This window comes from Sinocyclocheilus rhinocerous, unplaced genomic scaffold (genome assembly GCF_001515625.1).
Source record: "Sinocyclocheilus rhinocerous isolate Xijiao unplaced genomic scaffold, SAMN03320098_v1.1 scaffold1676, whole genome shotgun sequence".
NCBI lineage: Eukaryota > Metazoa > Chordata > Actinopteri > Cypriniformes > Cyprinidae > Sinocyclocheilus > Sinocyclocheilus rhinocerous.
The window spans coordinates 158466-173316 of NW_015644618.1; the positions used below are offsets into that span (position 1 = coordinate 158466).

General features: G+C 37.6%; 1 protein-coding gene across 4 annotated transcripts in view; it reads left to right on the plus strand.

Moving 5' to 3' along the window:
- Positions 1–14851, plus strand: part of svild (supervillin d) — a 154217-nt gene that overhangs the window by 124600 nt on the left and 14766 nt on the right. For 3 of the 4 annotated variants that reach the window (XM_016576146.1, XM_016576149.1, XM_016576147.1), the window contains 13 exons: positions 3183–3355; positions 3609–3764; positions 3861–3997; positions 4738–4885; positions 5154–5299; positions 5413–5588; positions 5999–6137; positions 6216–6513; positions 6906–7163; positions 7266–7473; positions 7559–7692; positions 9229–9384; positions 9520–9663. In XM_016576146.1, coding sequence (XP_016431632.1) covers positions 3183–3355; positions 3609–3764; positions 3861–3997; positions 4738–4885; positions 5154–5299; positions 5413–5588; positions 5999–6137; positions 6216–6513; positions 6906–7163; positions 7266–7473; positions 7559–7692; positions 9229–9384; positions 9520–9663 — 2273 coding nt within the window. Of the gene's footprint in view, positions 1–3182; positions 3356–3608; positions 3765–3860; positions 3998–4737; positions 4886–5153; positions 5300–5412; positions 5589–5998; positions 6138–6215; positions 6514–6905; positions 7164–7265; positions 7474–7558; positions 7693–9228; positions 9385–9519; positions 9664–10258; positions 10506–14851 lie in introns of those variants that run through there. The other variant, XM_016576148.1, reaches the window with a different exon arrangement.

Consider the following 14851-nt stretch of genomic DNA (forward strand, 5'->3'; position numbering starts at 1 on the left):
CTCTACATGCTTGCGAAGGGTTGATGTCGAGATTTTATAAGCTGCTAGTTTGGTCTCTCTAGGCAAACACAGTTTACACTGCATAATAGAGCTTAAATATGCCCAGGGGTTCCCTTCATTTCCTTCGAGTTCAACTTCAGCAGAATACGACGGGGTTTCGTTTTCAGCTGGGTCTGCACCAGCACCGCAACGCTTGTCTTGTCCGTCTGTATCTTTCTTGTGATTGTAGCGCCAGTTTGCTCTCCTGCCCATTATTTACTGCAGTAGTTTCTGTGGGGGCGTGTTAGAACAAGCCGTTTTTGGTAGGCGTGGTTGACTCTTAACTTTTATAAAGAATATCTCTTTGGATTTGAGACTTTAGTCTTTGCAACTTTACAGATCTTCTTTATGCACCAAGAGCTTGTAACACTCCAAAGAGAAAGGAAAAATTTAAATCGCATCATATGACCCCTTTAACAGACTGCATCGCGCAGTGAAAGAACACACTCTAAATGCGCGCGCGCACTAGTCTAATCTACTAGACTCCAAGGCACTCTGTAAGTGTGTTTTGTTTGTTTTTTGGCAAAATACTGATAATGTCAAATCGCACATCGTTAAAACAACAATTATATATATATCACAGACGATATATATCGCACACCCTGCACCACTGTCTTTTTTGGCTAATTTGTGCAAAACCTCTTGCTAAACTGTCAACGCTTCATTTTAACCACAAATGCAATGATGCAAGTATTTACCTTACCTATACATGCTTGCGAAGGGTTGATGTCGAGATTTTATAAGCTGCTAGTTTGGTCTCCCTAGGCAAACACAGTTTACACTGCATAATAGAGCTTAAATATGCCCAGGGGTTCCCTTCATTTCCTTCGAGTTCAACTTCAGCAGAATACGACGGGGTTTCGTTTTCAGCTGGGTCTGACTCTGCACCGTAACGCCTGTCTTGTCCGTCTGTATCTTTCTTGTGATTGTAGCGCCAGTTTGCTCTCCTGCCCATTATTTACTGCAGTAGTTTCCAGGGAGCGATTTTTTTTTTACTCCGTAATTAATGTGTTTTAAAATGTAGCGAAGTACAATACTTCAAACAAAATATACTTAAGTACAAGTAAAATTACAGATTTTAAAAATTACTATCGTGATATCAATTTTGGCCATATCGTCCAGCCCTACATGTTCACCTTCTCTGGTTTAAGAAGGGGTCTTTTACTTTACTCTAGCTTGAAAACCATCCATCGTTTCCTGAACATTCCTCATCATTTTTGCTCGTGCTGACGCAGCCAGTATAAACCAGGCTCAAGCGATGCACAGTTCAACTGAGTAGCGTGGTTTCGTTATGCTTTCAGTTTCGTTTGCCGTTTGATGTTTCTCATAAAAACAGAGACTGACTGGATGCGCCATTAACGAAATTGCCTGTACATTAATTTTAAATATAATTATATAAAAATTTTGCAGTCGCACCCGCAGGAAAAATGGTCGCAAAATGCGACTATTTGGTCACAGTCTGGAGCCCTGCATTACAATTTGCCTCATTTACAATCTGCAGTCAAATGCTATGAATGAACATATAATCCTGCCACAAAATTGAGGACGCCATTAAAAATAAGCCCATCCACTTGTCTGACTCTGCGATCCTTCTGATGTATGTACTAAGAGATACAAACAAGCTGTTTAAACTGGGTGTGGCAAAGCGAACATTCTTTACTCTTCCATTTGTCCTGTTGTCAGCGGACTCAAGCACGTGGGGTATGTCAGACATTGAACACATATCTGTATACTGTATCCAGTGTAGAAAGTGTCAGTGATTATTATGGGTTCTGTTTGCTTTTGGTGTAGACGTATGTCAGCCATTAAAGGGTTAGTTCACCCAAAAATGAAAATTACCCCATCATTTACTCGCCCTCAAGCCATCCTAGGTGTATATGACTATTTTCTTTCAGACGAATCCAATCAGAGTTATATTTAAAAATGTCCTGGTTCTTCCAAGCTTTATAATGGCAGTGAGTGGGTGTTATTTTTCAATAGTCCAAAAGAAGTCCAATAAAGCGCATCCATCCATCATAAAAAGTGTCCCACACGGCTCCGGGGGGTGAATAAAGGCCTCCTGTAGCAAATTGATGCGTTTTTGTAAGAAAAAAAATCCATATTTAAAATTTTATAAACCGTAATCTCTAACTTCTGCTAACTGTTGTACGCGCGTTCACAATAGAACGCCATTCCGGCGGATGACATAGAGTGTAGGTGTCTCACGAGAACCAACGTTTGTTTACAGGAGCAAAGGCAGCAAAGTTTCCTTACTTTAGCAAAGGAAAACCAGTCTCCTCTTGGCTTCTATCAAAATAGTCTCCTCTTGGCTTCTATCAAAATCCTCCAACATTGTTCTTTACAAATCTTCGTTTTGTACTTCTAATTCGTGACCAGTGTTTTGTTTTGCTCTCTCTGCTGTGCTTCCGCATTCGTCACTTCTCACCAGACCTTATGCTGTGTCCTACGTCCTCTGCCGGAATGGTGTTATTGTGAACGCGCGTATGACAGTTAGTGGAAGCTAGAGATTAATGTTTATAAATGTTTAAATATGGATATTTTTCTTACACAACGGAGCCATGTGGGACACTTTTTATTATGGATGGATGTGCTTTATTTGTACTTTTTTTGGACTATTGAAAAATAACACCCATTCACTGCCATTATAAAGCTTGGAAGAGCCAGGACATTTTTAAATATAACTCCGATTGAATTCGTCTGAAAGAAGAAAGCCATACACACCTAGGATGACCTAAGGGTAAGTAAATTATGGGGTACTTTTCATTTTTGGGTGAACTATCCCTTTAAATGCCAGTGGGCCAGGCCTATGGTGTGATGTTGTATAACTATTTGTCAATGTCTTGCTCCGAAGTTGATCATATGCAAATACATTTACCCATGTGATATCAGAAAGCCCAAATCCAATATCCAAACAAGCCTTTTTTGGAACTTGATTAAATAAATGCTTTGTTTATAATGAGAAGGATGTTTTAAGCTATTAAACTTGCATGATGTTCTTGTGGTACAAAGACCTCCTATATGTCAAAAGTTCAAGGCAAATTTTATTTCTCCTGTCACCATTTACAGTTTGTTTTATTCTGTGTAATGCTTAGGGGTGTGAAAGTGTAAAATACTCTCATTAATGTATTGTTGATTAAATGCAGACTAACATCAGCAGTTGAGGAACACAAGCGTTCTGTGCGGCCCTGCAGGAGAACCAAGAGCTCGAGAAACCCTCTCCGTGCCCTGGCGGCACGAGATGACCTCAGACAGGCTTACACTGAGCAGAGACTCAACGTGGCCTCCGTGGAAACCAAAAGGATACAAATGGAGCGGAGTAAGTTTGTCATTTACGTTTTTGGTGAATTCATGGAATGTTTTCACCACTTTTACATGTGATATTTAAGCATAAAGTCCTTTGTTCCAGAACGTGAACGTGTACATTTTGAAAACATATGCTCTCTTAATGCTGCTTAATTTGCTGCACATTCCTGTCTTCTCTCGTTATACTGAAGTAGCAATTAAAATGGTGATGTAGCAAATATAAACACTGTTATTTAATTTTAAATGTCTCTTCTGTGTGTCTTCAGTGGCCAAGCACTCGAATTTGGCAGACGCTGCTCTGGCAGGTCTGGCCAGCAAGGAAAACTTCAAGAAAGTCAATCTGCGGAGCGTGAAGTCCACTGAGGTGGTGACCAACAACAGCGCTGTGCCTTTCCACAAGCTCATGCTCATCCACATTAAAGGTAAAGTGGTCAAGGATCATGCAATATATCAGTTCAACCAAGTTTTTATGTCCTAAATGTGTATATTCTGCTTTTAATACTTGACTTGTCATGTAGGGCGCAGGCATGTTCAGGTGCGTCTAGTTGAACCCACAGCCCGTTCTCTGAACAGTGGTGACTGCTATCTGCTCATCACTCCCAAATACTGCTTCTTCTGGAGTGGAGAATTTGCCAATGTAATCGAAAAAGCCAAGGTACTACTAGTTGTTACTAATACTTTATTTTTATTTCCATTTTCTTTTCATTTTAGTTTGTTTTAATACATTTGTTATGTGCTGTTCATTTTTTTCATTCTTTTATTTCAATTTCCAATTAAATTTTTTTTTTGTTTTTATATATGTTTTTATATACATATTTTATGTTTTTATATACATTTTATTTGGCTTTATTTTTATTTGTTTTAGTTTTAAGTAATTTTAGTGCTTCAGTTTATTTATTACAGGGCTTTTTACATTAGTTAAATCTGGGTACTTCTTAACCATGGGTAAAAAAAGAAAATCCTGGTAAATATGTTTTACGTTTCACACTGTTCACACTTTACCTGGGTTTATCAATTAATCCTGGGTTTTCTTAAGATGACGTTTCAGACTGTACGTTTCTAAACCCCAGTTAACATTCTTATTTGCATATTTGTGGTGGCACCGCAGTGTGGGGTTAACACTGCAAAAGTGGTACGGGCAGGGTTTTAACCCCAGGTAGAAAGCATTAATTTTTATGTTTGTTTTTTGTTTTTTTTAAGTTTCAGTTTTATTAGTTTTTCATCTAATATTTATATTTTATTTTACTTAATTTATCGAATATTATTTTTACTTGTTTTAATTAACAATAACAACACTTTATTACACAAAAAACCTCAGTAAAGAAGTTGTCAAAAATAAAGCTGAATTGCAAATTGTGCTCATATTCTATGTTGTTTTTTATGTGTGTTTGTCAGGGCTCAGAGATAGCTCAGTACGTCCAGACAAAGAGAGATCTGGGCTGCAAAGCTCCCCAGGTCACTGTGCTGGAGGAGGGAATCAACACAGACAACCGTTCAGCCAAAGATTTCTGGAGTCTGCTGGGAGGAAAGGCTGATTACAGAGGTACAGGAACATAACCTGCCAGGCCCTGAATAATGAGCACCAATGTTTAAATGACAATATTTCACTCACTGTAAACAGACTCCTTCATTAGTAATTGTGTATAAGCATACCATTGACAGAATTCACTCATGTTGCATAATCAAATTCAGTTTATCCTCATAATCAGGTTAATTTTAAGCTTCTCCGGTTTCCTTTGTGTAGGTATTTGTATGTTTTTTTTTGTTGTTGTTGTTTTTTTTACATATGTTCTTTGTGTGTGTTTTACCAGGTGCAGGGGAGCCGGAGGAAGATGAACTGTATGAGAGTGCTGTAGTGGAGTCAAACTGTGTCTACAGGCTTATGGAAGATAAGCTGGTTCCTTATGAGGAGGCCTGCGCGTCCATCCCTACTGTCTCTCTCCTTAACTCTAAAGAGGTGTGACATTTATAGCCTCTTGTTGTGAATGTTCAGTGTGTGCATGTTTGTGTGTCTTGATAAACTGTACTTGATCCCATTATATTGAACTTAACTCAGAGTATATGTGGCAGGCGCTGGTGTTTGACTTCGGTAGCGAGGTGTATGTCTGGACAGGAAAGGATGTTCCTTTGAGTGACAGGAAGGTGGCAGTACAGCTGGGCAAACAGATCTGGAGTGGAGCATATGACTACAGCACTTGCAGGGTCAACCCTCTTGACCCCTCCTCAGCTAATAAAGACACCCCTAAGTGAGTGACCTCTCTACTGACCATTCATGCTCATAACTCTTCTCTGTTGGTGTTGTTCTCTCTTGTAGGACCCATCTTAGCAGATTATGAATTTGTAGGTGATGTCTTGAGCTTTGGGAGAGTGGTGAATTAAGCTCTAAAAAATGCTGAGCTCTGAAGTACAGCCATCAAACCAGGACACATGTAACTTCCTCTCAAACAGACTGATCACAACAATCACAATACTGCCCCCAAGTGGTTTAACTTGATTATAGCATATTAGTGGTGAATTAAAGTGTTCTGTTTTTATTTAGTTTTTTTGTTATTTATTTATTTTGTTTTGTTTTGTTTTTCAATAACTGTTACTTGAACCAAATCTCATGAGAATCCTACTCCTTTTCTTTCTCACTTGTGTCGTTGTTTGTGAGCAGACAAGGTGAGGGCAGACCAAGCTGGGCCCTGTTTGGCCGGCTGTCAGAACACAATGAAACTGCTCTGTTCAAAGAGAAGTTTTTAGACTGGGCAGAGAGGAAGCCCCCCAAGGATGAACCAGTGGTGGAGGAAGTGAAGGTAACACATAGCAAGACACTCAAAAAGGTTTCCAACCTTTTTCTCTTCTTTATAAAGATTTCTCAATTTTTCCTCCAGAGTCCAGTCTATCAGCACTTTCCCACTTGTGACTCCGAGCTGAAGCCGTGTGATGTTATAAAGATGCTGGCAGGAGCCCCAGGCCCTGTGAAGATGGTGCTGGAGGGTGTGGATGTGCAGAGAGGTCATGGATTGGTTCTGTCTGAGGATGGGCGACAGGCTGAGCTGGCCACCTTATCTTTGGACGCATGGCACATACGTGAGTTTGATGACTTTGAGATGCCGCCAGAGAGCGTGGGTCAACTGCACGAAGGGGACACCTATGTCATCCGCTGGAAATACTCTGTCACTAATGTTGGTGAGTGAGGCATGGTACTTAATTTGTTTTACAGTATTTTTGGTAAAAATAAATACAGCCTTGGTGAATATAAGAGACTTCCTTCAATAACATTAAATATGCAGACCGCAAACTTTTGAAGGGTAGTGTAGTTAAAAAAAAAAATGCAAAAGACCAAGCAACCTTTAACAATTTAAAAAATACATTAAGTTTGTTTTATTTTTCTTTTGTGATACTTTGTTTTTTTTTTCTATACTTTTTTTTTCCTATATGCATATCATTTTGATTTTTTATGATGAAAAAAGACCAGCAAGGAAAAGATGATAACCACATTCAGTTCAGACTCAATCAAATGTATCAACTGTGAAAATGGCTGAATAAGGTGCTAAATATTTTATTGTATGTGTTCGCAGTGGGTAAGAGACAAAAGCCTGGTGAAGTGAGTACAGCTGGCCCAGGCAGGGAACGCACAGCATGTTTCTTTTGGCAGGGACATCACTCTAGTGTCAGTGGGCGTGGCACATCTGCCCTCATGACGGTAGAGCTGGGCAACCACAGGGGGGCGCAAGTGCTGGTCACACAGGGAAAAGAACCGCCCTGCTTTCTCCAACTCTTCCAGGGAGGGCTAGTCATCCACCGGGGCTCCAGAGATGATAGCTCCAAAAACACGGGTAATAATCGAAGACAACAGTCAGCAAGATTCACCAGACCTCTTCTATAATTAAAAAAAATTGCATATGTATGTGTGATTTCAATGTGGTTTTTCCTGTCAGGAGACTGGCGTTTATTCTGTGTGCGTGGAGAGACAGAGATGGAAGGCTCACTGATTGAAGCAGAGTGCTGTTGTGCCAGTCTGCGCTCTCGTGCTAGTTTGCTGCTGCTAGGGGTACAGAAGGGAGAGCTCTACCTGTGGCACGGCTGTAAGTCTCATCCAGGTGCCCGGAAAGTGGGCAAGAGGACAGTGGAGCGCCTCACTCAAACGTGAGCAGATTTATCCATACAGACTCGCACTTTCTTTACAGAAATTATAACCATATGGTGAATTGTGTATATATGCATATTACAGTTGTCCTTGCGAGCTGGGTTTGAACAGTAACAGCAGTTTGAAAGTGCATGAGATAGAGGAAGGAACTGAGCCCAAGGAATTCTGGGATGCTCTTGGCAAGCAGGACAGGAAAGCCTATGACTGCATGCTGCAAGGTGCAAAAGAAAATGTTTGTTTTACAAACAATCTGTTTCTTTGTTCTTGATGTTGTTAAATTATGTACATACTACGGTGGCCGAGAAGTGCAGAGCAAATCACAATTCTGAAAACAAAATAACAAATTACAAACGCAAATGCAAGTCTAAAAAACAAAATAACAATTCAGAAAGCACAACAACAATTCAGAAAATATTATAACAAGTCAGAAAACACAATGACAAATTCGAAAACAAAATAACAAGTCAGAAAACACAAAGACAAATCCGAAAACAAATTAACAAATCAGAAAACACAACGACAAATCAGACTAATGTTTTCTGAATTGTTGTTGTGCTTTCTGAATTGTTATTTTGTTTTTTAGACTTGCATTTGCGTTTGTAATTTGTTATTTTGTTTTCAGAATTGTGATTTGCTCTGCACTTCTCGGCCACCGTAACATACAGATGCAAAATATATATTTTCAATGTCATGGCTTTGTTCCAAATATAGTGACCTGTCTACTGCCGACAGAGGAAGGCCATATCTGAAATGAAACCTAAGGGGCTGATTTTAAACACTCCATGTAGGCAGCAACATTGTGCATCTTACAAATGGCGCTTTTTATAGTAATTCAACAGGAGACAATTTATTTCAATTGGTAGACTTGAATAACCATTGATTTCAATAGAGTGCAACGATGCTCACTCCCTTTTTCAGCGGCCATGATTCCAGAAATATTTTTCCCTTGGGGATTTTTAAAAAGTCTTCATTAAAGATATGTAAGCCTAAAGAACCAAACCAACCAACTACAAGGTGAATCACAACATTACAAGCAATTACAATCTTTGAAGCAAAAAAGTATTTGAAAATCAGACAAAAAGACAAAGGTGCAAGACCTGTGTACTTAACGGCTTTAATAAGGGAAAGAACTACAATCCCATAATGTATTTTTTTAACGAGCATTCCACTGTTAAACATGATTATTTAAAAGTTATAATGATGCAGGCTGATGGCTTCAACAAACTAATATACTACTGATTAACAACCTCATAGCTCACAGTAGGTCTGTCTTAAATGGTTTGTAAGTTATCGTTAAAAATCAGTTCCCCTAGGGAGAAAACAAATGGGATCTTTACTTCCAGAACCTGACTGATGCATTCTATAGAGTCTAAAATAAAGTAGTACTCAAAATACTTGGTAAATTAGTCCACTTTAATTCGATTTAACTATGTTTTATCAAAATTTTGTATTTCTAATAGACATTTCTCTCACTTTGCCATCTTGAATGAATTTTTTCACCGAGCTTCCCACAAAACATAGAATATTTCTGCAAAAGATACGTGTGATGTTGCCTTTGAATAGGACCAAAAGAAGGTGTTTTCAGCATAATCATGCTGCTTGTCTGTTAAGAACAGTTTTTATGTGCCTATAATGCCTTAACATGCTGGCAGTGTAGGCAGCTCACTACGTTATAAAGCAGAGCCCATGAGTTTGTGTGATTTTGATCTGATGCAGCTATATTTACAAATATACAATTCTCTGTTTGCTTGCAGATCCAGGGAAGTATAATTTCACACCATGTCTTTTCCGTCTGAGTGCCAGTGGTGGGACTTTTCAGGCAGAGGAACAGTTTGGGCCCACCCAAGTGATAGGAACTGTCATGGCCATGCCGTTCCTGCAGGAGAACTTACATTCAGCCCCTCAGCCTGGTATATAAAGTCCTTACATGTGACTGTAATCATGGATTCTTATAATGTGAATTTATATTGATATTGTATCATGTGTTGCACATTATACAGTGTCAATAGTTTATATTCGTTCTCTATCTTTCTTGTTCTCTGTAGCCCTGTTCTTGGTGGATAACAGGATGGAAGTGTACCTGTGGCAAGGACAGCAGCCAGAAGATACAGAATGTACTGGCTCGGCTAAGATCCGCTGGGACAATGAGAGGAAGTGTGCCATGGAGACAACACTACAGTACTGCCAAGGTTAGGAGATACCCATACATAAATGTAATATATGTACATATATGAAATATCAATATATGAAATATATGCTCATATAAAGTAAAAATATATGTTTACATATATGCACCGCAATATATGAAACCTATAAGAAATTGGAACAATTTAATGTATTGACATAAATTTGCACCATATAATATATATGGTTATGTATGTATAACACATATTTTGAGATGTATGTCTCTTATAAGAAATATCCATATCAATTATTAATATAGAGTAAAAACAAATGTACATATATGCACAGCCATTTATGAAACCTATTAGAAATTGGAACAACTCCATATATTAGCATATAAATGTATACCATATAGAATATTTGTTTATGTATAATTCATATATGTATCATATACAGTATATAATTCTTAATACACAAAACAAATGTCATACATGTGGCATATGTTATTAATATGTCATAGAGTTTTAATATGAATTTTACACATGAAAAATTTAATATATGTAAAATATGTTGGAAATATAAATATATGGGATATATAAATGTAATTTATGGAAAACATGGTGTTCACATATATTTTGAATATGTGTTACTTATTGTCAGGTGAGGCAAGGGAAGAAGGAGGACTCAAGGATGCAGAGGTTAATGAGATTTTTTATTAGACATAAAATAAACAAATACAGAAAAACACAGTTCAAGCAGGCAGTGGCAGGACTGGAGCACACACGACATCCTTAAAACCATCCTTAACGGGGAAACCATCCACAATAAACTAGCACAGGTCTGAGAACAAAAGGGGTATAAATTGGGAAGGAAATGAGTAGGGTAATGAGGGAGAGCAGGTGGGGCAAATTAGGGGTGCTCCGATCAGGATTTTTGAGGCCGATCACAGAAAGCAGTATCTGCCGATACCGATCACCGATACCGATCTTTTTAAAGCCTTCTTTTTATCATTTATAACTATTTATAGTGATATTCGAATCAGGATTTTTAGACATTCATTCGGGGCCTGAATTTCATTTTTGAAAATGGGGGGAATTCCCCTCTTAGGTGGCTCTTGTGAGAGGGGAAGCAGCACGGACTGTGCTTTCACAGAAGGGTCCGCTACTGATCCGTGGCTGTTTACCACAAACACAAAATTTATTTATCATTGTAACTGAAAATGCTTTTTCAGCATTGCAATTCTTTTTTTACACAGTACACTTTTCTTACGTAATCACAAACTTACCATTGACAGAAATAGTCAGCTCTACTCAGGGCTCGACAGTGCGACCATTTCAGTCGCATTTGCGACTGAAAACTACTGCGTGCGACTATGAAATTTTTTTTAGGAGCAGCACACCTCGCTTTTTCAGACCGATGAGCTTTGTAAAAATCGACGCGTTTCAAAAAGGCGGGGCATAGAGGAGAAACAATAATGTACAGTATGTGGAAAATAATGTGTTTTTTTTTACTTTAAACCGCATAAACACATTTCATTACACCAAATACACAAAATAATGTTCTTTTTAGCAGCATCATATGACCCCTTTAATAATATGCATTTATGGTGTAATTACTACATTTTCGTGTCAATCCATTTTCATATTTACTGCAAACAATGCGCTGTTACTTTAATTCAGCGCATGCAGTGGAAACGATCTCTGCACCGGACCGCAACCGTGTGCAGTGAACGCTTTAATCTGTTAATATGAGCGCGGAAAAAATACGCACCATGTGTGCACTGCAAACGGAGTAATGTGAACCTGGTGTTATGTGTGTGCACTGCGAGTGTGCATGAACGCACGGTCCCCAGGAGATCGCACGAGCGCTGAATGGTTAAACACTGGCGAGAATTAAAAAGAAATGCAATTTATAAACTTTAGTGACAATGTGACACTGCCTCGACTGTGTCAAATGTGCAGCGTGCAGCTCGCTTATAGGCAGACGCGATATGTGGTGATTTGAAGCCATTTGCGTATTTTGAGAGAGAAAGAGTGAGAGCGCGCACGTGGTTATTCAATCACACTGTTTGTGAAATTACGTCTCAAACAAGGTTTTCAAATTACTTTATAAGTTATTTAATAATAAAAAAATATGAAGTTGAGTACCTCACCTTCAGAATTATAATTATTTCACCCGCGCCAGACAGAGACTGCTGAGACAGCGCGGTAAAGTTAGTTTTAGATTCGATATTCGCCAGACATTCGCTTTCGCGTGCCACTGTTCTATAGAGTCAACAGTCCTACAAAGATGCCACTACCACGATTAGTTTTAACAATATGCATCAACTTTATATCGACATGAAAATATTATTTAAAAACCGCCTAAGTGTATTGTAGCAGCAAATTTAAACTGGAGAAAGCTTTGACATGCTATAGCGGCGCTTGATTAGTAAGGGACCGTCTAACAATTCCACCGATTGGGTTTAAAACGTCCAATGTATTTTAACTAACGTGACTTTTAACATTTAAAATAAAACATTGCCAAACTGTAAAGCGTGTATAACTCATAGTGATTTACTACAGGTGGGATTTTGCCAATACCTTCCTTCATATATGCAGTACAGTACACAATTATGGTCATAAAAAACTACTGTAAGTACCCAAACGGCTGTTCCAAATGTTGTAGTACATTCCTAGTGTTTTGACTGACTTACTACAGGTGAGATTTTGCCGATATCTCCCTTACTGTACATACAGTACGTAATTATTCTTAGAAAACAATTACTGTAATTCACCAAAAGGCTTTTGTTATGTTCCAAAGGTTGTAGTACATTCCTAGTGATCAGACTGATTTACTACAGGTGAAGGTTTGCCAATATCTCTCTTACTGTACATATAGTACATAATTATTCTTAGAAAAAAGTAATAAAATTCACCAAAAGTTTTTTTTTTCATGTTCCAAAGGTTGTAGCACATTCCTAGTGTTCAGACCGACTTACTACATTTGAAATGTTGCCGATATCTTCCTTACTGTACAGTACACAAATATTTTCATGAAAAAATACTGTAATTCACCAGAAGAGTTTTTATTAATGTTCCAAAGGTCATAGTACATTCCTAGTTACAAGACTGACTTACTACACATGACATTCTGCCAATATCTCTCTTACTGTACATACAGTACATAGTTATTCATAGAAAACAGTACTAAAATTCACCTAAAAAGGTTTTTTCATGTTACAAAGGCTGTAGTACGTTTGTAGTTACAAGACTGACTTACTACAGGTGAGATGTTGCCAATATCGGTCTTACTGTACATACAGTACACAAATATTTTTATGAGAAAATTACTTTAATTCACCAAAAGTTTTTTTTTTCATGTTCCAAAGGCTGTAGTACGTTTGTAGTTACAAGACTGACTTACTACAAGTGAACGTTTGCCAACATCTCCCTTACTGTACATACAGTACATAATTATTCTTAGAAAACAATTACTGTAATTCACCAGATGGGTTTTTTTATGTTCCAAATATTGTAGTACATTTCTAGTGGCCAGACTGACTTACTACAGGTGACATTTTGCCAATATCACCCTTACTGTACATACAGTACATCATTAATATTCGAAGACAATTACTGTAATTCACCAAAATGTTTTTTTTTTGTTAATGTTCCAAAGGTTGTAGTACATTCCTAGTGGTCAGACTGACTTACTACAGGTGAAAGTTTGCCAATATCACCCTTACTCTACATACAGTACATAATTCATCTTCAAAAACCATTACTGTAATTGACCAAAAGGGTTTTTTCATGTTTTATTTTTCCAAAGGCTGTAGTACCTTTGTAGTTATGAGACTAACTTACTACAGGTGAGATTTTGCCAATATATTCCTTACTGTACATACAGGACATAATTAATCTTAGAAAAAAATTACTGTAAATCACCAAAAGTGTTTTTTCACGTTCCAAAGGCTGTAGTACGTTTGACGTTACAAGACTGATTTACTACAGGTGAAATTTTGCCAATTTCTTTTTTACTGTACATACAGTACATAATTATTCTTAGAAAACAATTACTGTACTTCACCATAAGGTGTTATGTTCCAAAGACTGTAGTACGTTTGTAGTTACAAGACTGATTTACTACAGGTGAAATTTTACCAATTTCTTTCTTACTGTACGTACAGTACATAATCTTTCTTATAAAACAATTACTGTAATTCACCGAAAGTGTTTTTTTTTTCATGTTCCAAAGGCTGTAGTACATTCCTAGTGGCCAGACTGACTTACTACAGGTAATTTTGCCAATATCTCCCTTACTGTACATACAGTACATAATTATTCTTAGAAAACAATTACTGTAATTCACCAGATGGGTTTTTTTATGTTCCAAATATTGTAGTACATTTCTAGTGGCCAGACTGACTTACTACAGGTGAAAGTTTGCCAATATCACCCTTACTGTACATACAGTACATCATTAATATTCGAAGACAATTACTGTAATTCACCAAAATGTTTTTTTTTTGTTAATGTTCCAAAGGTTGTAGTACATTCCTAGTGGCCAGACTGACTTACTACAAGTGAAAGTTTGCGAATATTTTACTGTACATATAGTACATAATTAATCTTAAAAAACCATTACTTTAATTGACCTAAAGGGTTTTTTCATGTTCCAAACGCTGTAGTACATTTGTAGTTACGAGACAGACTTACTACAGGTGAGATTTTGCCAATATCTTCCTTACTGTAGTAAGGTGTGTGTGTGTGTGTGCTTGTGTGTGTTTGTGTTTGTATGTACAGTGCGTGCATAATTATTAGGCAAGTTGATATTCTGATCATATTTTTTTTCCAAACCACATCAATCTTAATAACTACTATTAATTTTGTATTTAATCATTTATAAGTGATATATAATTGTCCATGAAGGCTGGAAGTGAAAATCTTCATATATTCAGGTGTGCAAAATTATTAGGTAGGTTTTCTTTTACCGATAAAATGAGGCAAAACAGTTATTAAGATTGATGTGGTTTGGAATTTGTAAAATGTGCTTGGTAAAAAAAATATGATCAGAATATCAACTTGCCTAATAATTATGCACAGGTGAAAGTTTGCCAATATCACCCTTACTGTACGCAGTCACCTTTACGCACTGTACATACATACACACACACACACACACACACATACTCGCCTTTGTGGTTTACGGGGACTCTCCATATGTGTAATAGTTTTTATACTGTATAAACTGTATTTTCTATCACCCTACACC